Consider the following 27,489-nt stretch of genomic DNA (forward strand, 5'->3'; position numbering starts at 1 on the left):
GAAATACTTTACCTGCTTATTATAATAGTGATGGTGTCCCTTAGAATGGTTTGCAAGTACGGGTAATACGAGTAATAATGTATCAACTGCTTCCCAAGCATTCTATCTTGTTGGGTTTTCCCTGAAGGCGGTTGAGAGGGACTTTCAAATGTTCCCATTTAAAAAATCTTGGTGAATTTTCCCCAGGTGCTAACAAGCCATGTATCCAAATAGAACTCATTTCATGGGGAAAAAAAAAAATCCACAGCACTTCTTTTTAATAACTGTTCAGCTACAAAATTTTATTGGTATCTTTTTATGTTCCCTCCAGAGGATGTAATGCACAAAAGCATTGCCACGGAACATATAAAATTACAAATGAAATTTATTGTAAAAAGTAGACTGTCTTCTAGACGGGTGTCAGTATTTATTTCATTCATCAACCAAGACTGCAGTGGAATATATTCACGGTCAGCAAGTCCACGGGTGGGAACTGCCATCCAACGTTATTGACGGATATAAGACAAGATATTGAAAAGACAATTTTGTGTGTGAGTGTGTTGTTGTTGTTTTTTTTTTTTTTTTTTTAAATGTACTCTTCCAGACAGAAACGGTTGCACAAAAAGCACTGTAAAAACTCCCGGGGTTTGGGTTTGTGCTTGACGTGACGGGTTAACTACATAATTTGGTCGTGTCGTAATCCACGGTGTTGGGCAATTTGGCATTGAAGGCCTGGAGGGCGGCCTGGATCCGCACCACCTCGCTGGTGGCCAGCTTGAGCCGGTGGCGGAGCAGGCAGGAGAACAGGTCCAGGCGGCGCGGGCCGGGCGGCGACAGCTTGTTGACCCGGTCCCTGATCTCCACCAGCTGCAGCAGCGCCGAGTCCTGGGAGCCCTGAGTGTAGGGGTAATCCAGCTGCAGGATCAGGTCCCGGATGGCCTCGGGGTCGAAGTGCATGCTGTAGCCGAACACCTGGATGTGGTTGATCTTCATGTAGCCCAGGTTGCGGGCCGGGTCGATGAACTCCAGCGGCTCGTAGTAGACGCTGTCATTGCCGTTGGGGCCGCTGGAGCGGATGCGGCTCCGCAGGTAGATGTGCACCGTCTCGAAGAAGGTCTTCCACGTGTTGCCGAGCGTCAGGGACCAGTTGTAGCACTGCAGGGGCAGGTCCAGCCTAGTCCGCTCCCAGTCGGGGAAGCTGTCCTCGCTGACGGGCATGAACCAGCTCTCCGAGTGGCTGCCCCCGAACGGGTTGATGTACACGGCCAGCACGGGCTCCAGGGTGCTGTTCTTGGTCAGGCAGATCTGCAGCGACAGGCCCAGGATCATGTGCACCAGGCTGGACTTGTACTTGTTGCTCTTCAAGGTGAGCAGCATGCGCTTGCGCCACGACGGGTCGAACCAGCTGTTGAGGCGCATGTCGTTGCTGATGAAGATGGCGTGCACCTCCAGGCGCCGGTCCGTCTTCTGCAGCAGGTACTTCAGCTCCAGGTCCTGCAGGTCGGTCTCGAAGCCGATGTAGTGGTCGGTGGACTCGGCCACCTCGGGCTTGCACAGGCCCTGGCTCAGCATGTAGCCCGTGTTGCAGGCGCCGCAGCGGGTGCGGTTGTCGGGGGCACAGGCCAGGCAGGCGGCCGCGTCGCCCACGGTGCAGGGCAGGGCGGCCGTGCAGGCCAGCTGGTCGCTGGGGCAGGTGCAGGAGTGCGTCTCCTCCGAGAAGCTGCCCAGGAGCCCGTTCTCGTTGCAGTAGAGGAAGGACTGGATGCGCGTGAGCCAGTAGGTGGTGGTTCTGGAACACAGAAGAGGGAGAATCTGGGTCAGTACGGGCACCGGGTGGGGACTGCAGCGAAGTCAGACTGCGCCCTGAGCTTTGCTCTGGTTCCTTCAGGTCAGCTCCAGCCAGTAATTGACCAGTAACTGAGGTGAAAGGTCCAGAGAGCATAGCGGGCGTGGCTCAGGGGTTGAGCATCAACCTATGAACCAGAAGGTCCTGGTTAGATTCCGGTCAGGCATGTGCCCTCCATCCCCAGGGTGGAGCGTGCAGGAGGCAGCTGATCAATGATTCTCTCTCATCATTGATGTTTCTATCTTTCTCTCTCCATTCCTCTCTGAAATCAAAATATGTTTTTAAAAAAGATCCATATAGTTCATCATTGAAGAAATATACCTGTATATTTGTATACTATACATAAATTATATTTAAATAGTTATGTTTATATAGTATATACACTTATATACTATATAATCATGTTATATATTGTTATAATATACAAACATCTATTATATATTTGTATGTCATTTATTATATATTATATTTGTATATTATATATACATTTTATTTCTGCACAAGATTGGCTATAGATAATTCCTTCTGAAGAGATTGTATATGGTCTCACTAGTCTACTTGGAAGCTGACTGTATATAGAATTTGGTCGGTTATTGTTCTGAAAAGATATCCAACAACAGGAAATAAAAGTGGCTTTATCATAAACTATCTAGAGGAGTATTAGGGTGTATAAATGAGGACTGTTCCTTCATTCATCCTTAGCTTCGCCTCATAAAGCCCTCCTGTCACAGGAAGCCCTAAATAGAAAATAAAAGAAAAATAAACAGCTCCAAATCGTCAATCAATGGATTTAAATCCTAGGGGTTTATCAACATTGAGAGAACAAGTACCTACTGAGAGGGAAAATATTATTGAAACATGTTTGATTTTTTACTTACAGGCTGCTCAAAGAAATTGTCGAAAATATCTCATTAAAACCAACTACAAGTTCTTTTAATAAGGGTTAAGTGTGTCAATTTAATGTGTTTGATTTGAATCATTAACAATTTTTTCTCATTTCTTCCCCAGAATCAGGCAAATCATGAAGCCAATTTAAGATGTTATTTTCCTGTTTCTTCACCTTATTCAGACTCTTTTTGTTAATCCTCACCCAAGGAGTTTCTACTGATTTTTAGAGAGAGTGGAAGGGAGACAGAGAGAGAAACAGCAATGTGAGAGAGACACGTCGACAGGTTGCCTCCCACTCACACCCAACCAGGGCCAAGATGTAGCCTGCAACTCAGGTATGTGCCCTTGACTGGAATTGAACCCAGGACCCTTTAGTCCGCAGGCTGATGCTCTATCCACTGAGCCAAACCCACTAGGGCTCAAACACTCTTGGTGTGTTTACAATCTCTGTAAAATAGCCGGCCTGCATGGCTCAGTGGTTGAGCATCGACCTATGAGCCAGGAGGTCACGGTTTGATTCCTGATCAGGGCACATGCCCAGGTTGTGGGCTCGATTCCCAGTGTGGGGCGTGCAGGAGGCAGCTGATGATATTCTCTCTATCCATCTCCCTTCCTCTCTAAAAATCAACAAAAACATTAAAACATTAAAATCTGTTAAATAATGAAGGAAAAGTGTGGTTGTGGATTCAGAAAATGTTTTCTCATGCTAGCTGTATGATCATGGAATATTAGGGCAGGTTGTGTAACCCACTTCCCCTCATGTGAAAAATGGGAACAGCAATATCTTATATTGCGTTCTTGTGAGAGAGAGTTCGGCTCAGACTGTATGCCTGTGCTTAGAATACTGCCACGTTGTCTCAGAGCAGACACAGACATTGTACCTACTTTTGATATCCTTATGCCTGTCCAGTGTTCATTATGTAATATACATGAGATTTTCTGCAAAATGTACTCTATCCTTTACACTGCCACCATTTTTAAAAAATATATATTTTATTGATTTCAGAGAGAAGTAGAAATACTGATGATGAGAGAGAATCACTGATCGGCTACCTCCAGTACAGCCCCTACTGTGGATCAATCCTGCAACCCAGGTATGTGCTCTGATCGAGAATCCAACCATGGTAGATTCCTGGTCGATGCTCAACCACTGAGCCAGGCTAAAATATACATTTAATAAAGTTGTGAAGACCTAACTCTCAAGTTCATTTCCCTCCCCTCGCTTTTCACACTTTCTTGCTGTAGTCCCATTTATGGCCACCTAATATAAAGAATATAAAATATATAGCCGATCTGGCTTGAAAATTACATTTTCTTCCCTGAAACCATAGCATACATTCCCCAGACAATTCATCTCTCACTGTAGAGCTCTAATCACGTTTCCAAATCACAAGGACAAACAATGAAATAAACAGACCTCAGGCTAAAAGGCTGCTGCTCACAAAACTAGGGCACCACGAATTGCTGGGACACTTTTTTACAAAAGCAACGGTCCTCCAGCTTCCAGCCTCTCCCAACCCTTTCCTGCGTCCACAGATGCACTTCTGGGGGAATGTGTTTCAGTTTGGTGTCTCTACTTCCCATGTATGAATATTGATGGGCATCCTGTCAGAGCCCGGGGACCCAGACAGAGGAGCTAGCGTGCGGATTTCCTTCCTTGCTGCTCCTTGTTGTGTTTTGACTATTTTATTGTATTTTGCAAGTTGGAACAGATTTTTCAAGGAAAAAGAAATACAATAGAAAGTCTTTTCTTTTTTTCTCTCTCCTTGTAAAAATTCGGTTAAAAATAGGAGGTGGAACAGATTTCAAGACTGCGTGTGGATTTTTCACTTACCCGAAAGATCACCAAAGCAAAATTTAACTTTTTAAAAAAAATTTTAAACTTCAAAATTTTTCCAGGAAAACATCTTCAAAATAGAAGAGAAATAGCTTCAAAATGAGGCTGTACCACACCAGCCAGACATGCTTTTTTTTTCCCCTTGTACATACTCTAGTCTTACTCTTTTCATTCCATACCTGGAAGGCAATCACCATTCATCGCCTCCTGTAGACTGTACAGTCAGTGGCAAATGAATTGTTCCCTACAGCTGACTCCATCATGGCTTATATGCGTTAATTTTTATCTACAGGTTACAATAGATTCTGGCAGCCTTACATTTCTCCTCCGAGTAAATGTCATGTCGCTCCTGAAAAAATATACTAATTGACCATATCTGCCTTTCACCAATGCAGTTAAAAGCTCCCATTAATAGCCGAAAATTGATTGAAGTAGACAATATCTGCTTTTAGGACGAATGGCCCCAACAAATAATGCGTTTCCTCTGGCAGGTGGGGACACACGCGATGCAGATATGCGATGACATGTCACCCGCAGGAGAAAATGAGCTCTCGAAGTGGTATGTCAACATTCATTTTCATAGCTGGGTAATACCTCTAATCATAACCAACAGGGTTAGGCCAAAACACCTGCTGTCTCTTCTGTTATCTGTGTGACAAATTAAATTCCAGGTAGCAAGACTCCCTTCTAACTGGATAGCCACGCAGGGGTGAGCCTCGTCAAGCCTTCTCACAATGTCAGTCGTCGGGGTAAACACCACAATCTAAAGGGACCAGACACAATTTCAAACGAACATGTTTCCATTACCTGTCTTAATAGATTTTCTGATTCAGAGATTGAGTGAGATAAAGATGAGTTTTTATTTATAGAGTAGTTACCTGAAGAGAGATTGAAGGGATGCGTGCGTGGGAGCTACTCAGGTAAATGTCTGGGATTCTATTGGATTCAATGAAGGTGTGTGCCTTGGGGTTCTGGACATTTCTGAACACACAAATGCCCGTTTCTCTACAGGACTGGGAAACAACAGTGCTTGGGTATAGGGACAACATAATCCTCAGTTATTCTTCAACTTCTAAAAGATTCTTGCTTCTTTAAATCTAGCTGCAGCCCTAGCCCATTTGGTTCTGTGGATAGAACTTCGGCCTGCAGACTGAGGCGTCCTGGGTATGATGCCTGTCCGGGGCATGTACCTGGTTTGCACATGGTAGGGGCACATGAGGGAGGCAACCAATCAATGTGTCCCTTTCACATCAGTTTTCTCCCTCCCTCCCACTCTTTAAAAATATCTTCAAATGAGGACTAACAACAACAAAATGTTAAGATGATACACTAACTTACATAATCACAATTGCCGCTATCACATAACAAAATTACCTAATTTATTGGCAGTGACAAATAGCCAGGCCATATTCCAATTTACCTGAAAATCTAAAAATAATTATTTTTAATTCTTAAAAATCAGGATCCAAAGAGAGTCTACTCATTTCATTAGGTAGTTATGTCCCTCAAGTCTTTTCCAGTCTTAACTTCTTGGCTTATCCCATGCTGTTGACTTGAGAAAATGAGACCAGTTTTTAAAATATCCCACTTTCTTATGGTCCCATTCACCCTGCTCAGCTTTCCCTCCGCAATTACCTGGAGACCAGGAGTTGACATCAAGTCCCAGGAGGCTGGTGTTCTGGGGAGGACAGTACAGACAAAGCTCGTAAGTGACTCCAGAGTCACTACGTTTTATATTTAAATTAATGTTCTGGCTTTAAATCATAGACACACACACACAGTCACACAGTGTATAAAGAACTCTGATTTCAAACCTGCGACTTCCTAAAAAATACTCATTAAAAAATAGCCTGCAGCCAGTACTGTCTCCCCCTACACTGCCGGTCCTCCTGTGCGAATAAAATGGTACAGAATACGACGGGTCAAGGTTAACAAACAGGTTTGCAATGGACACAGCTGTCCCCACAGGGCCTTCACCTTCTCAGAGAAGAGAGAGCTATGCAACGTTTATTCAGCAATTTCAGGCGCTTTACCTGATGCCTTCACGTGATCCTCACTTCTCTTAGGTGAGTATTATTAACGCTGTTTTTTCCACAGCAGGTCACTGAGCCTCAGGGGGGATGGTCACTTTTCTGAGGTCATGGAGGTCATGACTTCATGGCACGTTAGGGGTGTGAGCAAAGGGTTTTCTACTCCGTAAGCGGGTCCATGAGCACAATTACAGGAGAAACCCCTGCCCCAAATAGACAGCCCTATGCGTGTGTGTGTATCTGTATATCTATATATACACACACACACACACTGAGTGGCCAGATGATTCTGACCACCCCATCAGTACCTCATTGACACTTCCAAAATACTGAATATTGAACACTTCCTAAGCAAATACTCTCAAGGTTTTATTATTATTATTTGCATAACTAATTCACTTCATTGTACTGATGGGGTGCTCATAATAATCTGGCCACTCAGTGTGTGTGTGTGTGTGTGTGTGTGTGTATATATATATATATATATATATATATATATATATATATATATATGTGTGTGTGTGTGTATATATGTATATGTATATATGTATATATGTGTGTGTGTATATATATGTATATATATATGTATGTTTATTTCAGAGAGGAAGGAAGAGAGAGATAGCAACATCAATGATGAGAATCATTGATCAGCTGCCTCCTGCATACCCCACACTGGGGATGGAGCCTGCAACCCGGGCATGTGCCCTGACAGGGAATCAAACCATGACCTCCTGGTTCATAGGTCAACACTCAACCACTGAGCCATGCCAGCCGGGCATACTTGTAATTCTTTCATTAGGAAATATAGTTCCTTGCATCTAGAAAAAAAATAGTAATTCAAATGAGGTAATTATAAAAAATATAATACCAAGACTGCCTATTATCATTGAATAATTGAAAGTATTTGGTTATATTCCCAGCTTAACTACACACAAAAACTAAGTTTTCCTTTCATTTTAGCCTTACAGTAATTACTTTGTACATGAGCAAGGGTATTTGTTAACGTGTTTATATTTTAACTTTTGCAATCGAGAAATGTCTTAATGAGAACCTAACTTCACCATAGCAGCGAATATTGACTGTCTGCTACGTCCCAGGCATGTTTGTAAACACCGTCCCTTTATGAAGTAATTTGAGACTCAACATGAAGCAGAGACAGGTACTAATATCTTCTCTGTTTTTCAGAAGAGGAAGGAAGTGATTTTGAACATGAACCCTGAAATGGAGGAGCTGGGATTTGGCAATATGACACTCATCTGCACATCTTAATACCGCATTCCCATGAAACTCGCTCCTTTTAAAAGGCACAGTAAAAGGTAATAGTATTTCCTTCAGGAAACTAAAACTTCAGTCAATTCTAAAAGACCCGTCTGTGCATAAAAGTGGGAAGAATGTGTGCCAGCACCAAGACAGAAGAGATGGGGAGAGAAATAGACAAAACCTAAATTATCCATTCATTTGTTCATTGTAAAAACACTTACTGATCCCACCTGGTGTGACTCAGTGGTTCAGCATCAACCTATGAACCAGGAGGTCATGGTTTGATTCCCATTCAGGGTATGTGCCCGGGCTGCGGGCTCGATCCCCAGTGTGGGGCGTGCAGGAGGCAGCCTCTGGAAGATTCTCTCATCATTGATGTTTCTCTCTCTCTCTTTCCCCCTTCTCCCTTCCTCTCTGAAATCAGTAAAAAAAGAATAGTTTAAAAATCTATCACTTGAATTTAGTACCTACAGTACTCACAGTGCATCTCCGTGTGTAGACCCCTGTCCGTCCCAAAAAAGGTTAAATTATGACATATCATACAGAATTTAAATCAAACATGGGAAAATGCAAACAAGAGACCATTTAACATAACACACCATGTCGTCCACCAAGGTGGAAATGACGTGAAATTAAATTAAATACGGAACGATGAATAGATCAGACTAATTTGCAAAACTGAAAAAAAAAAAGTCTTGAAAAACAACCTCCTAGTGACAGGGACTCACATTGTGCTGGATTGGAACTGTCGTTTGCTTCCGTAAGGGCTAGCTGTTACTGTTATAGCCTCCAAGAAAATGCTGTATTAATATGAGAGATAAAACCAAAATGGTAAAAATCAGAGCTGGATGGCTACCCGTGCCCATTTGAAAGCAATCTGCACCAAAAATGCCATTGAAACGGCCTTTCCCTGCATTTAATTCTAAAAGCAAAGGAATGTTTCTATAAATAAATGCTAAACATGTTAGGATCTTGTTCCCCTATTTTGAAATAGGTTAAAATTCAGAAAAAAATCCAAGTCTACTTATGGAAAGCTTGCAGAAGCATGAATATGGAAGTGTTGTAAGTACTTATTAAGTTCTAATTATATATCTAGCATCATTTTAGACAATATTATATGAGGGGAGTGGGAAAGTGGGGATCAAAAAATAGATTTTGGGAATTCCTAGTGCCTGTTACACTAGAAATGCATAAATACATGTAATAAACATGTACTCTAAATAAAAAGCAAATTGTAGGTTGTGGTAGTTTACAGCAGTGTAGGAGGAATTTTAAGCTACAAGTGTAGGAAGAGTTACGAAAATACAAATCATGGGGTGGAAATAAGTAAAAAAGGATGATACCTGGACTGAGGCTTGCACAGTGGACACAATATAAGTTAAGTGAAGGGGAATAAATGCTGGGGTGATGCCATGTGGAGAATAATATGTTACATGGATTACTACCCAGTGGCGTGACGACACACATTTTCCTCCAACTGCGTATGGGTCCTCTCCACCTTAAGCCCCATTATTGAGTTAAATCAGCATGTCTAATTTGAATCATGCCCTATTTTACTTTTAAATAAATTTTTGTTGATTCTAGAGAGGAAGGGAGAGGGAGATAGAAGCATCAGTGATGAGAGAATCATTGATCGGCTGCCTCCAGCACATCCCCACTAGGGATCCAGCCCAACCTGGAGTCAAAGCTCGAGGACCTCCTGGTCCACAGGTCAACGCTCAACCACCGAGCCACACTGGCTGGGCTGTTTCACTGTGTCACCTGTCCCTTGGTCCTACTCATTCTGTCACCAAATTCTGTGGTTTATTTGAAAACTTATTTAAAAATTCTTTTCTAAATGAACATCCACATGATTCGACAGGAGAGGAAAAATGAGTCCCCCCTTACCATCTGATGTCAGGTGGCGTCTGGAATTGGTGTCTTTCTGTCCATCTGTAAGCACTCTCTTCAGTGTTAGCTAAATGAACTCACTGCTGCATCTCTGGTTAAATAATTTCCTCTGTTTAGAAAGCTGCACCCAACCTGGCCTAAGCCCTGCCCTTATGTTTATGGACAAGAGAGTTCCCAAATTATCTTCAGCTCCCCTACCCCCTCGTGATCTGAAGCCATTTAATGTATCTCTACACGTTATATAGTACACACCCCTACATAATCCTAAATTTTTGAGGGCTGAGGGCCATATCTTATATTTTTATTCTTGAAGTCCAGTAAAATGTAGGACATGCAGGAGCTGCTCATTTGCAATGCAAGTAATAATGGGATACATGAAAATGATACATGACCCTATTTAAAGACAGCATTTTGATTTAAATAGTTTAAAACCTATTTTAGAAAGCATGTGTGTTTACACTCTGTATGTAAGAACATTTTGAACACGAGGCACTACATGTAACTACCAGGGTATTAAAATTAATTTGATACCATTTCACAGCTTATCAGGAGGCAGGGATGTTCAATGTCGATGTTAGAAGAACAAAGAAAAGAGAGAGTCGTTGTCCCATGCGGTACAGGATCAGAAACTCAACGCCACACTTCATACTTCACTGAAATCTTGACAGACATACGCATCCCCTTCTCCAACATCGTGAGGAAATACATTCTGTCGGGTCTCATGAAGGTGACTAAGAAAATTAATTAGATCAGCATTCACCACGTGCCCTGAGTCAGAGAATCCTGGAAATTAGAGCAGGGAAGGTAGGACCTTGGAGATCACCTTGTCCAACACCTTCATTTGGCGGACGAGGAAATTGAAACCTGATTGGTGAGGATAATTTCCCAAGGTCGCACAGGTAATTGGTAGTAGAACAAGGTCTCGAACATAAGCACTCAAACGCCTAACGAGGGTCCTTTCAGCTGAATAAAGGTCAAGCTGTCCCGAAGCATTGAAGAATGAGGCAGATTAAAGAGCTTCTCTATCAAGCACATTCTAAAGACGTAAAAGTGAATATATGTAGTATAACTATAATAATAAAGGCATAATATGCTAATTAGACCAGACGCCCTTCCGGACTAAGCTGGGGCTGCGAGGGAACCCCAGGTCCTGGGTGCCAGAGGGAAGCCGGTGCCGGCAGCCGGGGGAAGGAAGGCCTACTCTTGCATGAATTTTGTGCATCGGGCCTCTAGTATAAAAATATATGTGGAATGCAGAGGTGTGCACATAAAATGTTATGGAAAGATCTGTAGATCTGCAAATGTATCCTGGCTCTCTTTGAAAATAATTCCTGAAAGTCTATCTTAGTTCTTTGCAAATAATATGTTGGGCACTTCATCTGAACAATCCTTAACATAAGGCCTTTGTTGATAAGGATGAAGGCAAAAGCAATGAGAATAAGATAGCTATTCAGAATATGTAATTGATTTTCTGCACAGTTCATTTGATGATAGTTTTTGGAATTGGCTACTTTTTCCAACATGGATCTAAAACTTGAAAATTAAAATCCCGATGGGATGGTATAGCAGAGGCACCCACTGTTTCTTAATATTCATTCTTCCTTTCTGTGCATAGTAATGGAAGCTCATGGCCACTCAATCGAAGCCTGCATTTCCTACTTGTAGTAGACCAAAGAGTGCCTTTAGGTTCAATACAAATTCCTCAATGGAAAGTACAAAAGGCAAAATAATTTTAAAATATTTTAGCCAAGCCAGCATGGCTCAGTGGTTGAGCATCAACCTATGAACCAGGAGGTCACGGTTCAATTCCAGGTCAGGGCACATGCCCCAGTTGTGGGCTTGATCCCCAGTAGGGGGCGTGCAGAAGGCAGCAGATCAAATGATTCTCATCACTGATGTTTCTCTCTCACCCTCTCCCTTACTCTCTGAAATAAAATATATATTTTAAATCTTTTAAATGTGTGATTATTATCACTTTATAAAAATAAACACTTGAAAGTCTACTAACAAACAGGCACACAGAGTCATATCTCTGGTTATCTATGTGCAAGTATGCGTTAAACTATAATTTTGGTTTGCAATGCTACGCTATTTACCAGTCCTGGGGATATTTATAATTCATGCGGTAGGTAATGGTAGCATGAAATTCTTTATGCACCATGTAAGAGAACGGGTACAGTTTCTCAGCAGTAAGGACATGGAGCCAGTCTATGTCTCGAGCAGCGTGCCTGAGGTGAGGAATGAGAATCCTACCGACGGGATGAAGACTCTGAAACTGCAGATAAGGTTAGCAAACAAGAGGTGGCTTTTAGCTGCCTAGTTAGCAGTCCTTCTTATTCCTCTAGCATTCTCTTCCAAAAGCCACCGAGGATTTAGAGAGAAATAAATTAATTCCACATGCTGTAATGGATAACACCGAGAAAGCTATTTGCCCGTTATCCTTCTAAAAGCAAGACAGAATAAGAGGTAAATAATGATGGGAAGCAAGCGACTCAGACAGCCAGTCCTAATTTTAAATCAACACGGTGCACACAAGTCTGTTCTTTAGAGAAAAATCCTTTAAGAAGCACAGATCTATTTTGGAGGCATGAGTTTATCTTCTGACTTTCTGGAGACAAACCTCAGTGGGGTTGTCCTTGCAAACAGGAACGGCCCGGCAAGGAAACAGTGTAACAGCCAAGTGCCGCTCCAGGAGAGAATTCTGGAAGCACGTCCAGATAGCAGTTCTGGTTTTGCTGTCAAGATCTGTCTGGCTGGCAGTTTTCTCTGAGCAAATAAGAGATGACTCGGATCTTTGCCGTTAAAGACATTTTTCAGAAACGTCTTTGCTTCAAACTTCCCCAGCCTGGTTGCCCTGTGTCCTCACGCTCTCTGGTCTTTGAGCAATCGGGTCTAAAGTGGCCAAACGCTTTGCTCTCTTTTGGGTTTGTTTTACTCAATGTAAGCCTTTCATCGAAACATTTTGTGTGTGTGTGTTCTCACCCAAGGATATTTTTTCTATGGATTTTTAGAGAGAGTGGGCGGGAAGGAGGAGAGAGAGATGTGAGAGAGACACTCGGACTGGCTGCCTCCCGCACGGGGCTGGCAATGGGACCCAGGACCCTTCCATGCTCAGGCCAATGCCCTACCACTGAGCCACACCGACCAGGGCCGTCAAAATGTTCTGACTCCCTCTTGTGAAGTAGCTGATTACTAGATTTAGTGGCCTCAGACCTTCTAAGCTGAGCATTATTCTAATCTTCTCATGAGAGCAAAAACTTGCTAATTCTGAAAGTCCTAAGCAAAGCCGCTAAAGTAGTGGTTCTCAACCTTCCTAATGCCGCGACCCTTTAATACAGTTCCTCGTGTTGTGGTGACCCCCAACCATAAAGTTCTTTTCGTTGCTACTTCATAACTGTAATGTTGCTACTGTTATGAATCGTCATGTAAATATCTGATATGCAGGATGTATTTTCATTGTTACAAATTGAACATAATTAAAGCATAGTGATGAATCACAAAAACAATATGTAATTATATATGTGTTTTCCGATGGTCTTAGGCGACCCCTGTGAAAGGGTCGTTCGACCCCCAAAGGGGTCACGACCCACAGGTTGAGAACCGCTGTGCTAAAGCAATGTGGCTGCCCACACACCTCCTTTCAACCTAATACCTTTGGAGACCTTTCTATAGTCAAGACACGGTTCCAAGAGCACCCCCTGGTCATCTTGCTTACTTTTCTCAACAACCCGAGTTAGCATGGTGGCTTGGAGGTGTCACCAGGAAGTGGCTATACTTCCCAGTCAGCTTCACATCCGGACTTGGCCACGCAGGAGTTCTTGATGTGAGTTAGGTGCCGGTCCACTCACTCTGACACCTCTCACTGGCCGGATGTCAGTGGCCCCGGGAGCCTTGGAAGCCACTCACTGAAAAGCAAACCTCCACTCAGCAGGACCTCAAATGACCACGTAGGGCAGAGCACAAGTCCCCAACCACCAAGTCCTGCTCCACACCCACTACCAAACTAGGACCATCTGGGCTCTTCCAATGAGGGGTTCAAGTCCCTATTGTGTGTGACACTCAAACAGGTTCACCTGCCGGGACACTGACACCTCGTCCCAATGGACATTCTGGGAGTGTAGCCTTCAGATGACTGCCACCTACCCTGCTATTTCACAAAAGTCACCGATTTAAAAAACAACAAGCCAACTAAGCACTCCCCACATCCAGACTCACAACTCACTAAGGAATGCATGGCAACGATGGTGGGTTACACTATGCAACAATGAGAACCCACAAAATACAGGTACGGAAATTGAGTGGATCTCGAAAACATATTCTATGAGAAAAAGTAAGAAAATACATGCAAATTAAATTCATGCAAATTAAATATGCAAATGTGAGAATCACCACTCCACATTTCACAATGCCAGGGCCACCTTTAGAGACATCTGTCAAGCCCAGTAGAGTGGGAGCCCATCAGATGGAAGTGGGCTAAAGAGTGAAAGACCAGAATACATGTATACATGGAATGAGGCAAGAAAGGAAAGGATAACTACGAGCCGTATGTATGATGAGCTCAAGTCTCTATACTTAAGGTTTCATAAAAACCAAACCCAACAGAAAACTAAATTATAAAAAAAAAATCAACCACCTGCACTGTGGGTTCTGAGTTGCTGTGTTTTGTATTTTTGGATTAAGACCACAATGCTGAAAAGGGGACCTGGTCCCCCTGTGGATTCACTCCTCGATAAATACGAGAAGTAATAAACAGGAGATAGTAAGGCTGCAGAAGCGCCATGAGAAAGATTGAGCGTACCAGTACAAGGCGATAGAGAATAGCGCTCGGGGCCTCGGGGAGCTGCTCTGGGAGGTGATACCTGGTCAGAGAGCCAGAGGGTTAGAACCCGTTACCTCTGCAAGGCTGAGCCTGTGCAGAGGGAGCAGCTCTGCGGAGGGGAGGGCACCGGACCAGCGTGGCTGCCGCACCGAGGGAGGGCGAGTGATGCAGCCGGGCCAGCTCAGGCATCCGGGGACCAGACTCGCATGGGCACAGCCTTCCTCTAATGCAGTGACGGCGAACCTTCTGAGCTCGGCGTGTCAGCATTTTGAAAAACCCTAACTTAACTCTGGTGCCGTGTCACATATAGAAATTTTTTGATCTTTGCAACCATAGTAAAACAAAGACATATTTTTGATATTTATTTTATATATTTAAATGCCATTTAACAAAGAAAATCAACCACAAAAATGAGTTCGCGTGTCACCTCTGACACGCGTGTTATAGGTTCGCTATCCCTGGTCTAATGGCAACCTACCCGTTCATCTCAGATGAAACAAGGCATTCCTTTTATTTCCTAAAACTAGAAATAGGACCAGGAGTAACTTAATTTTCCTTGAATGCTTTTAATTGATTTCAGAGAGAGGAAGGGAGAGGGAGAGAGAGTTAGAAACATCAACGAGGAGAATCATGGATCGGCTGCCTCCTGCACGCCCCACACTGGGGATCGAGCCCAAACCCTGGCATGGGCCCTGACCGGGAATTGAACCGTGACCTCCTGGTTCATAGGTCAGCGCTCAACCACTGAGCCACACCAGCCGGGCAGACATAACTTCATTTTGACATTTGTCTCCACCTCACAACGATCCTTTCACAAAATTCAAACTCTGAAATTCAAGCCAAAGGATATGATTTCGAACCTGGGGAGATGGAGCGAACTGTCCTGCAAAACAAGGCTCGAATGGGGAGCTGGTCTCACAGCTCGGGGACGAGGACATTAGCATTCCCTGAGCTCGTTCACCAGAAAGGACTGGTTGCCCGGCTCCCCGCTTACTGTACAGCCATTCACGCCGGCGGCCTGAGACCCGCAAGGCTGCCAAGTTTCCCAGGTGTCTCCGCCGAGAATGCCACCAGCCTGCCACTCCCCCCTGAAGAGAGAGACATCCCTATTCACCAGAGAGCGAGCCACAGAGAGGCCCTTTTTCAACATCTTTGAGGCACATTCACTCTGCAGCTTGAGCAGTCGCGCCTCCTCTTAGCAACAGGTGCAGAGGTACACTGGCGCCCTTAGAAACGTGCCTGAAAGGGTCCCTTGGCCGCAGCAGCGGGTGCCCTGTCTCTTTAAGGGAGGCCTGCTTTTCATAGGCCGCCTCATTTAAATGCATCAGCCCTTCCCCACTGCCCCGAATTCATTTTCCTGATGAAGTGCGAAAGGCCCATCCGTTTGTGTCTCATGCAAATTTTGCCATTAAGATACAGGTATAGATTTGATATTTTAATTGATAGATTATATACCCATATATTTATGGATTTGGTATTTCTTACATATAAAATCACATTTTTAAAAATATGTTTTTACCGATTTTGGCAAGGAAGGAAGAGGGAGAGAGAGATAGAAACATCAATGATGAGAGTCATCGATCAGCTGCCTCTTGCATGCCCCCTACTGGGAATCGAGCCTGAAACCCTGGCATGTGCCCTTGATTGGAATTGAACTGTGACCCCCTGGTTCATAGGTCAATGATTAACCACTGGGACACACCAGCTGGGCCAACCTTTTAGATGATCTAACCTTCAGTTTTCTCATTTATAATTTTAGGGGAATAACCCTAACTACCTTGTAACACTATATTTATAGGAGCAAAAACAGGTACACACTTAAAATTCTCTCCACATTCCCGAATATAGACAGTGATGTCATTTGGTAGTGATGTAATTTATTTCATTGCAAGAGGAATTTAGATGAGGTTATGAAACAAAAAAACATGTATTTTGATCATAATCGTGGCTTGTCCTGCTTATGTTTCTAATTCATAGTTCAGTGTGTGTGTGTGTGTGTGTGTGTGTGTGTGCGCGCCCGCACGTTTGCGCGTGCATGCTAAGGATAAGATTGAAGACAGTATTTTATAAATACAAATCTGCCTTAAAATTGGTAGGATTTCCTTATATCCTTACTGCTCTGTTTTTAGATTGTTGATGGCGAACTCTCCTGTTTGTACGAATTAATTTTATTTCAGCTCAATAAAAGGTGCGGCCTCAGACTTGATCCCTTTGTCTCCTCTGAGAAACCTACGTGAAGCCTTCCTGCTGGTTTAATAGAACAAACACAACAAACTGACCTTCATTTTCTCCCGTGTTCCTTTGTCACTTCGATGTTCTTTTGTGCTGTTCTATTTGCTGCTGTCTGAAGTGCATCTAGATTGTGAGAAAGGGGATTTTGATTTCAATTGGCATTGATTTTTGAAATGTATTCACCGACTTTATAACTTGTAGTGGCTGCCTCAAATGAAGTCTTTCAAAGTTGTGTGTGTGAATGTGAGTATGTGTGTGTGAGTGTGTATGTGTGTGTATGTGATTGTGTGTGTGTGTGTGTGTGTGTTTCAGTGTGATAGAGATTTTTCAGTGTTAAACATAAACACAGCTTGGTAATGTTTAGTTTTTCCCTTCTTGATTTATAAAGTCATTTGATTTTAGAAAATGTAATTTTTGTTTAATGCTCAAGTAAAATGACTCTGGATTTCAGCCCTATACCATTTGCAAGGACTTGGTACATGTATGTAGACCTTCTGTGTGTTTACATATTCACAGTACATACATGTATAACGATAGAAGAGGTGACAGAGGTTCTTTTTTTGTCCTCAGCATGAATAATAGTCAACATCCTATGAAGATGAAAGGCTGCACACTGCTTTACATGGTGTTATCAACTTAAGCATGCAATTAAATGTATTGTGAAAAATACCCAAAGGAGATGCCCCCCCCCTCCCACTTAATTGAACAAGATTGATTGATAAAGGCAGTGTTTGTAAGATTTATCCAATTTTTAAAAATGTTTTTATTGATTTCAGAGAGGAAGGGAGAAGGATAAAGGGATAGAAACATCGATGAGAAAGGGCCATTGATTGGCTGCCTCCTGCATGCCCCCACTGGGGATCCCGCCTGCAACTGGGACATGTGCCCTGACTGGGAATTAAATCAGTGACCTCTTGGTTCATGGGTCGATGCTCAACCACTGAGCCACACAAGCCAGGCTGATTTTTTCATTCTTTAGTTTAACATCACAATTTTTTTTTAAATTGCTGCCATCATTTATAATGGAAAAGAGTTCAGGACAAATACTATCTTACAAATATATTTACCAGCGACAGTTTTGAATAACCAATTTCATCCGCACACACTGAAGCCTCCAATGTCGTGTATATGAAAGCTGACAGAAGAGACTTCCATAGGATATGAGAAAACACATTTTTGATTTCTCTTTTATGCAGATAATACACTAAGATTCTAGTCTACTCTCAGCTAGTTAGGTCATCCCTGCATCATGGTGTTTACCGCTGGCCACAACATTTTGCTGGGATGTATTCGGGGGGGAGGTTCATGAATAACATAATAATTCTGTTTTATAAGATGAGCTTCTGTTTTGAGGTAATAAAACCATCACACCATCCCAATAGTGGGTGATGTATTTACTTTGGCAAGTAAACATGTATCCATTTCTTCCATAATACAAGTGAAATTGTTCAGAAGTGATGCAGACAGAAATGAGACTGACTCTCAGCCCTGATTTAAATCTGCTTAAAAACTGAAAGTGCATCCAGTCTAGGAATTTTATTGTCAATAACATTATAAGATTTACAGAAACATTAGTGTCTTGGAATTTCTCTTGATTCTTACTTTATGATCCACATACAAACCGGTGATGGTTAATGTAATATCAACAAAGAATATGTTTATTCCTTTCACTCCATAACATTTTTCTAAGAAGTAACTTCCTGTACCAACTTAATGCAACCTTCCATCTCATGGAAAATATTGGACTGAGCCCAGCCAGTGTGGCTTCGTGGTTGAGCATCAACCTATGAACCAGTATGATTCCCAGTCAGGGCAAATGCCTGGATTGTGAGCTCAATCCCCAGTAGGGGGCGTGCAGAAGGCAGCCAATCGATGTGCCTCATTGATGTTCCTCTCTCTCTCCTCCCCTTCCTCCCTGAAATCAATAAAAAATATATAAAAAATTAAACTATATTTTTTTTTAGAAAATAAACATTAAATATCTCAGAAGATGCAAGTTATTTAGTGAAACACAATGAGGGCTTATCATCAACTCGGTAGTGAGGAGGAAATGAAGTCGGATACAGAGTCCTCCACCTACCCTTTGTTGCATAAACCAGAGGTCGGCAAAAAAATAAGAAATGGATTCCGATTGTTTAAGCAAAGTGATACTCCGAGTAGTGCTGGGGAAGGGGGGGGGGGTAGTGGAGGCTTTATGACCTTCTTTCCAGAACATTTCTGATAGGACTCTTTTTTTCTTTTTGTAAGCAAGTTAGCATAAGTGTTAAGAGAGTCGTCTGGAGCTATCTATATTGTTACTGTTCTCAAATCTAATTATTTTAGCTGGCAACTCCATTGAGTTACCAGGGGGTAAAAAGCATTTTGGTAATGACCCTCTTCATCTTCCTTAGAAGACTGTTTAATGTCAGGAAGATGTGGGAAGCCGTACTTACAAGACATTTGCATAGTGAGTGATAGAACAGAATCTCTTATTGGGAATGTGTCACATCCAATACTGCTCCCCTTGGCTCCTGGCTGCCTTTCCCTCCAATGGGAGAATGTGAATACATTTAAAAGGAGAGTAAGACAACACACTGTTAAGGCTTTTACTGAAGACACACAATGAGCTGTTGACCTGTTATTCTGCACGATTCTCACACACATACAAATACACACATACACTTAAGTCGGCAGAATTTCCAAAAGGAGCAAGGCCCTTTGGTCTGATAATATTACCAAAAGTAGCTAGCTGAGGAGGGTGCCTCTAGGGGTGTGAACTTGGACCTCTTCCCCGAATTATCCCTGGTTGTAGACAGATCTCTGGTCAAAACGTCAAAGAAACCATCTCTCTGTTTACCTCACATGACCTTTTATCCATGAGAGGAAAACGAGAACATTCACAACATTATAATTGCACAGATGTTTTCCTTTTAATATTGTTTTTGCTCGGCCCATATGCCTCAAACTGGGTACTGTTACGGCTAGCAAGGGGTTTAAAAAATGCAAAAACTCTTTATACCTAAGTATGAATTAGTTTTGAAGTAACTATTTTCAGCTAACATCTATCAAGATCAATAAGTTGAAAGAGCATGGAATGATTTCTGAGCTGAAGGTCCAAGGAGGAATGTTACAGTGAAAAGATAAGAACAACCCTAGCCAGTTTGGTTCAGTGGTTAGAGCGTTTGCCTTTGGGCTGAAGGGTCATGGGTTCGATTCAGGTCAAGGGAAGGTACTTAGGTTGCAGGCTGGATCCCTGGCGCATGCAGGAGACAACCAATCAGTGTCTTCTCTCTCTCTCTCTCTCTCTCTCTCTCTCTCTCTCTCTCTCTCTCTCCCCCCCCCCCCTACTCAATCTAAAAATCAATGGCAAAATATTTTTTTAAAGAAAGATAAGAAATAAGAACAACTTAGAGTCAGAAGAGCTAAAGTCAAGGCTACACCAAGAATTAGGTGAAAGGAAGCCGGCTGAGGGAAAGGACACATTTGCTACTTGAAATTTGTTCGGACGTGGCCTCCTACCTAGAGGTGGGGCATACAAACCCTTTTCTTTTTCTTCTTGAGAGTTTCTCTCCCTGGCTCCCTTGAGGCAGAATCCAAGCTGCTGTGTATTACTCTACACAAACAATAATGTGTTTCTTTTGGAATTGATGCTATTATCTTTATGACAAATTCTGTTTTGACTCTGAAACTCATGAAAACACATTTTGCAGAAATTTCATGACTGTATTAGAAATGACTATACATAAGAAATCGTGTGTTCTGTTTTGGACATGTTTCATAATTATTTAAGCACCTTCCCTTTGCTGGCTACTTCGTCACTGTTGTGTGTTTTACGTGTCTCAATAACACACCAAGGACACATTAAACTCTCTACATTTACTGCTTCATTATTAGCATGTGAGTTACCAGAAAGCGACTGAAACAAAAATAATAATAAAATTCTTTTGTAGCACAGAAGTATAAGGAAAATTAATATCCTGACTTTTCCCTACAGTTTCATATAAAATTGCTCTCAGCAAAAGTTCCCTGTATTAATCATATAAATGCCATTTTTAATTAAATCGCACACTCTGCAATTTTAAAGGATTTGGAGGCCATTCAGTGGGGTCCTTTTATTAGTTAGGGATGAAGTTGGCTACAATAACATAAGCCAAGTAATACTGACTTAGAAAAAAAAGTGATTTTATTCCTCTCTCAAATAATGGTACAATCATATATAGTCCAGGACTGGTGTGATGACTTCAAAGAGATTGGACTTGCCCTGGCCGGTTTTGCTCAGTGGATAGAGCACCAGCCCAAGGACCGAAGGGTCCCAGATTCAATTCTGGTCAGAGGCCCACACCTCAGTTGCGGGATTGATCCCCAGCCCTGGTCTTGCTAGTGCGAGAGGCAACCAATCAATGTGTCTCTCTCTGTCTCTCCCCCTCCCTTTCACTGTCTAAAAACTCAGTGGAAAAATATTCTCAGGTGAGGATTAAATACACACACACACACACACACACACACACAATTAGATGGAGACCATTTAAAAACAAACAAACCCTGAAATAGGCAGATGAATAGCGTTCCAGCAGCGCTGACCACTGGACTAGTGGTTGCCTTGAGACAAAGCTCTGTGCAATCGTGTTTTCTACACGCTGGGCAGGCACTTTTTCAAACCATTTTTTACTTGAAATAATGATGGGCAGGCAAACTATGGTTGGTTAGACTTGGCTAAATAGGGCAGGTCTGTTGTTAAAACAGAAAGAAATGAAGCTATCACCTCAGACGTAATGACATTTAATATTAAGGCAACTGACATATTTGAAATCAATGTGAAATCTCAAGCTTTCAAGTTAAGATTACAAATTTGGAAAACTTGTGTCTGCCCCTATGAGATCGACAGCTTTTCAATAGGTAATGACTTTTCTCACAGATGCAATGGCAGTATCAGGGGGTGAAACTTTTTTGGTATTGTAGAATGAATGATATGAGTTAACATATAGGAGATCTTCATAACTACGTAACCAGTATTTTCCAAATGACCTGGTCATGATTTTGTATGTATGTGTGTGTAGAAGGTCCAGTTGAAATTCAAGGTAGACCAAATAATTTAATGCAGGAGATTAAATAATGTTAATCACATGGTTTTAAATTCCACCTTATAACTAACTTTTAAAACTATTGCAGCCTATCCCGTGTGGCTCAGTGGTTGAGCGTCCACCCAGGAACCAAGAGGTTGCGGGTGCGATTCCTAGTCAGGGCACATGCCCAGATTGTGGGCCCAATCCCTAGTCAGGGGCGTGCAGGATGCAGCAGATCAATGATTCTCATCATTGGTGTTTCGATTTCTCTCTCCCTCTCCCTTCCTCTCTTAAATCAATAAAAAAAAAATATTTTAAAAAACATGTTCATTTGTAGTGGCTTGTTGGCACCTGCAAGAGCCAATTGTACTTGTCTCTTCGCCAGTCCATGTTCAACGACATCACACTGACAGCTTGCAATTGGCCATGGTGGAAATATTTATATCACAAAATTGCTTCATGCTAAAGATTGGGGGTATTTACCCCTTAAACAGTTGGTTGCTATAGGTTTACAAAAAAGACCATAAATGAAATATTTCTATGGATCCCTGACTGCACAAAATAGTATAGTTATTTTTTAAAAGAATTATCTGTGCATACTTTTCAATAGTTTCTGTAATTATTGTCCTTTAATTAAATGAATGTCATTGTTGCCCTAGCTGGTTTGGTTTGGCTCAGTAGATAAAGGGTCAACCTGCAGACTAAAGGGTCCCAGGTTCGATCTGGTCATGGGCACATGCCCAGGTTGCAGGCTCGATCCCCAGGGGGGAGCGTGCAGGAGGCAGCTAATCAATGATTCTCATCACTGATGTTTCTGTATCTCTCTCTCCCTCTTCCTTCCTCTCTGAAATAAAAATATATTTAATAAATAAATGAATGTCATTGTTACTTATCTCAAAAGTTTTAGGATAGCTAAAGGTGACTGCCTCAGGGTCACCAGGTCACCAATGTCCTCAGAGTTTACCCAGGTAAGAGGATTCTGTCACAAATTCATGAGCAGAACAGTGGTGATGGGTGTGGAGACTTGCTGGGAGGGGTTAATCTGAGTGTCATGCTTTACCAAGAAGAATGAATTATAAAGAAAAACTACATAATGTAGGAAAATAACCTACCTGCTATTATGCAGGAAGTGTCAGAAATCGTTTTATTTATGAAGATGCAGTTTGTTGGCTTTTATTTGTATTTCAAGATTTTGGAATATCAATATTGAAATCCAGTTCTTACAGCGATGAGTTAAAAAAAAAAAAAAGCTGGGAAGAATATCATAAAGGCAGGACAGAAATCAGAACTTGCAATGGAACTGAGTCACTGGTATTGCTTAGACACTTCTTTAAAATATATCTTTATTGATTTCAGAGAGGAAGAGAGAGGGAGAGAGAGATGGAAACATCAATGATGAGAGAGAATCATTGATTGGCTGTCTCCTGCACACCCCACACTGGGAACAGAGCCTGCAACTCAGGCATGTGTCCTGACTGGGAATCAAACCCAGGACCCTTCAGTCCATAGGCCGATGCTCTATCCACTAAGCCAAACCAGCTAGGGCTGCTTATCCACTTCTTTAGAAATTTCTGGAAACATACCCTACAAATAGCCAAACTTTTCCCCACTGTATTCTAGAAACGGATTATACTACACATTGGTTTTTAGTTTTCCTAATGTTATTTTGTATTCTATTAAAATGAGAATACAAAACAGAAACAATATCTCACATTCCTAGTAGAAGAAAAATGGTCATGGGGAAAAACCCAAATTCAGTGAAATCTTGCATCTAGAAGAAGTCTGCGTGGTGTGTGCCCGGAGTAGTTGCTAACATAGGAGTTCTGCTGCGTTGGAAAGGAAGTCAAGAAAAGCCTTTGGTGATCTTTGTTTTCTGAAACTTCTGAACTAAATAAATCAAATATGAAATCCTATAGTTTATTGAAACTTGTTCCACATAATATATCTTTATTTTATGTTGTTTATTTATTTATTCTGTATACATCCAACTTGGATTGTTTCATGTTTTCATGCATTCCTTAAATATCTTACACTTTTATGGAAAATTTGGATGTTTAAATTGTTTTTACTAGACACGGATGTGGTTCTTTTTTTGCTTTCATTAATCTTCACCTGAGGATATTTTTCCATTGATTTCTTTAGCGAAAGTGGAAGGGAGGGGGAGAGCCAGAGAGAAAGAAACACTGATTGAGAGACACATTGGTTGCCTCCTAAAAATGTGCCCAACCAGGGCCGGGGAAGGAACCTGCAACCCAGGTACATGCCCTTGACCGGGAATTGAACCCAAGACCCCTTGGTCCACGGGCTGATGCTCTACCACTGAGCAACACCGCAACATGGTTCTTAAGATACACAGGATTAGGCAAAAGTAGGTTTACAGGTGAACAATCGCCAACCTACTTTTGCCCAGCCCTGTATTATACCCTGCTCTCTGCTCTCTAGCAGTTTCCATTTTCCACCCACCCTTTACGTACACCGCAGTTTCTATCTCCGCATTTTTCGCGATATTAAATTCAGATCTCCTGGTTTCACAAGCACCCCTGAACGCCATCCCGCCTGCTCAGACCTCCTCTGAGCTTCAGATGTCAATATCCCGCTCTGTCCAGACCTGTTAAGCCAACTTCTTACGGTAAAGCCAACCTGTGCATAACCAAACTCATCCACTTGCTTCCGGACCCACCAGACTCTTCTATTTCCCATTTTTGTTTGATGGGTAGGACCATCTACTTTAGCGGTTTGCAAACTGTATTTAACCCACACATGAAGCATGACGTTCATTATATTTAAGTAACAGTGTCTCCCACCAGCCGGGATTCTCGACTTGGGAATGTACACAGGCAGCTATATATAAAAGCACCTTATGTGTAGAAGAAATAAGAAATCTTCAAGGATGCATAAAATGACAAAACGGCAGTGCTCAGAGGAGTATTTATAGCTGGAAATGCTTATATTTTAAGACAATGAAAGTTCTTAAATCATAACCTATCTTTTCTCTCTATGAAAGTAAAAAAAAATCAGTAAACATAAGCAAACAGAAGGAAGGAAATAATGATTACAGTGGAAAAGTCAATTAAATACGAAAAAATAAAATACAAAGAAAACCAAAAGTTCTTTGAAACCAACTTGGCACACTTTAAATGAATGAGAGAGAGGAAAGGAGGAAGGGAGGGGGAGGGAGGGAGTGAGTGAGGGAGGGAGGGAGGGAGGGAGGGAGAGAGAGAGAGAGAGAGAGAGAGAGAGAGAGAGAGAGAGAGAGAGAGAGATACAGAGACATCTCAGAGACTGGAAGGAGATATTCATATATCATATAACTGATGAGAGACCAGCATCCAAATATATAACCTACTCTTACAACAACTCAATAACAAAGTGAAATCAAAGGAAAAAATGAGTAAAGAATTTGAATAGACATCTCTCCAAGACAATAGCCACTGAGCACTTAGCACATGCAAGATACTCAGCATCATTAGTCTGGGAAATAGAAACTAAAATCACAAGCCAATTCACATCCACCGGACGCCTGCAGTCAAAGAAGGGATGACGGCAGCGAGGACGTGGGGTAGGGGAGCTGTCACTCATGGGAATGCAAAATGCTGCAGCCACTTTGGAAACCAGTTTGGCAGCACCTCAAAGTGGTAAGTATAGTTACCTTAACTCATCAATTTCACTCCCAGGTATATCCCCAAGGAAATGGAAAACATACCCCCACGTTAAAAAACTTACATGAGTGTTCACAGCGGCATTATTCACACTAGGCAAAAAGTGGAGTCAACCAAAATGTCCATCAAAGGATGAATGAGTACATGACATGTGAGAGGCCCATACTACTGATACACGCTACACGGATGAGCCCGAAAGCACCGCGTAAAATGAAAGAAGCCAGTCACACAGGCATATGGTGCATGGCTGCCTTTGTAAAAAATGTCCACACCAGGTAAAGCTGTAAGGACAGTCGGTGTCTTGTTTCTAGAGATAAACAGCCAAGGGCTGGGTGTGGGAGGGTGGGGAGTTACTGCTAATTGGGACTGGGTTTGTTTTGGGGAGAATAAAAATGTTCTCAACTTAGATTGTGGTGATGGTGACACAAATTTTGAATATCCTAAAATCCAATGAATTGGGGAAAAAATGCCAATGATTTATTTTGAAATTGAATTCTGAAAAATGTATAGACTTTCAGGTGTTTCTTTTTTTTTTTTCAGGGAAAAAAATCTATAATTATAGATTTCTCCTCTTAATGATTTAAGCATCAAGTCAAAATGCAAGCATTTTATTACCGAGATAGTGCAAATGCATATTTTTTTGTGGTATCATTCTATATTTTTCCTTAGCTTTTCATTCTGATGTATTTTTAATCTGACTTCAAATAAATAAATACAATTTGTATTGCACTGTCTGGTCAATATATCTTAAAGTAGCAAATCTAAAAACTGTGTTTCTCAAAATTAGAGTTCAGACACGGTATTTTAATAGTCTGTCATCATTCACATAAATTATTAGTAACTTCTCCAGCAGTTTTCAGAGATTCTCGTTGAATAAGGCTGATGGTACTCTGAACACTAATAAGAACATAATCTTTAAATTCTTTTAATTCAAAATTACATACAAAGAAATTCCACTCTGGCCCTGCTTATCCTAATGCTTTCAATTTAACCATAAGGCTCTGTGTTTTTGCATTCACTGTGATACAATTCTTAGTTGACTACCACACATACCAAGTTATTTTGACTTCTCAATTTTAACAATAAAAGAAAAATGTCTGGTTGGCATGGCTCAATGGTTGAGCACCGACCCATGAACCAGGAGGTCATGGTTCGATTCCCGCTCAGGGTTGCAGGCTGGATCCCCAGTAGGGGGCGTGCAGGAGGCAGCTGATCAATGATTCTCATCATTGATGTTTCTATCTCTCTCTCTCTCCCTTCTATGAAAGTAAAAAAATATTTTTTTAAGAAAAGAAAAAAATTAGGAAGTGTTGGTTTGTATGTTCCTCACGTACTGTATTACTTTGGAAAGTAGCCGCAATTTATGGCTTTGAGACCTGAGATCATACTGTGTTTTCTGATGATTGCCTATCATGTGAATAACACTGTATCACACACCTGCGTTCAGACATAAGCAGAGCCCCCTGGGAGAACAATGCCCTCAGTCGTCTACATCGCCACCAATGTCTTACCTTTGTCTTGGCAGGCTGATGAGGGGCTGTTTGTGACACCTCTTGCTGAGGCTAAAGAGCTTGTGCACAATTCTCTGCGCCTTCAGGAAAAGTTGTTTCATGCTGTTCTCCAGTTGTTCGTAGCGGCGCTGAAAATTAGAATCCATTGTCCACAAGTGCATGACGGTAGACGTGTTGAGGAAATAATTCATGGGCAGCCTTTTCATAAAGAACTTGAATTCATCTGGGAAAAAAAAAATCATGAAAATCCAATACGTTAATTATAAACAATTACTTCCGTTTTCTCCAAAACACATTTCACATGTTAATATTAAAAAAAAAATGAATCCATGCAATTTATTATTGGTGTGTAGCAAATGAATAGAAAGATGTTTTGATGCTTTAATAATATTTTCTTCTTGGTTTCTCTTTAAAATAGAACTTTCAGGGAAGAAGACAAAATAATTTGGTCAGAAAATTGAAGCTAAACTTATTTTTTTCATGTTCTCCTTTTGAT

General features: G+C 41.8%; 1 protein-coding gene across 3 annotated transcripts in view; it reads right to left on the reverse strand.

The window, feature by feature from the left end:
• Positions 1 to 250: 250 nt before the first annotated feature.
• The window catches only part of BRINP3 (BMP/retinoic acid inducible neural specific 3), a 162,879-nt gene continuing 135,640 nt past the window's right edge, over positions 251 to 27,489 (reverse strand). For all 3 annotated transcript variants that reach the window (XM_081114390.1, XM_081114392.1, XM_081114391.1), the window contains 2 exons: positions 26,994 to 27,216; positions 251 to 1,768 (listed from right to left, as the gene is read on the reverse strand). In XM_081114390.1, coding sequence (XP_080970516.1) covers positions 652 to 1,768; positions 26,994 to 27,216 — 1,340 coding nt within the window. In that variant the 3' untranslated portion in view covers positions 251 to 651. The remainder of the gene's footprint in view (positions 1,769 to 26,993; positions 27,217 to 27,489) is intronic.

Source organism: Myotis nattereri (assembly GCF_964212035.1).
Source record: "Myotis nattereri genome assembly, chromosome: 20".
NCBI classification, from domain to species: Eukaryota; Metazoa; Chordata; class Mammalia; order Chiroptera; family Vespertilionidae; genus Myotis; species Myotis nattereri.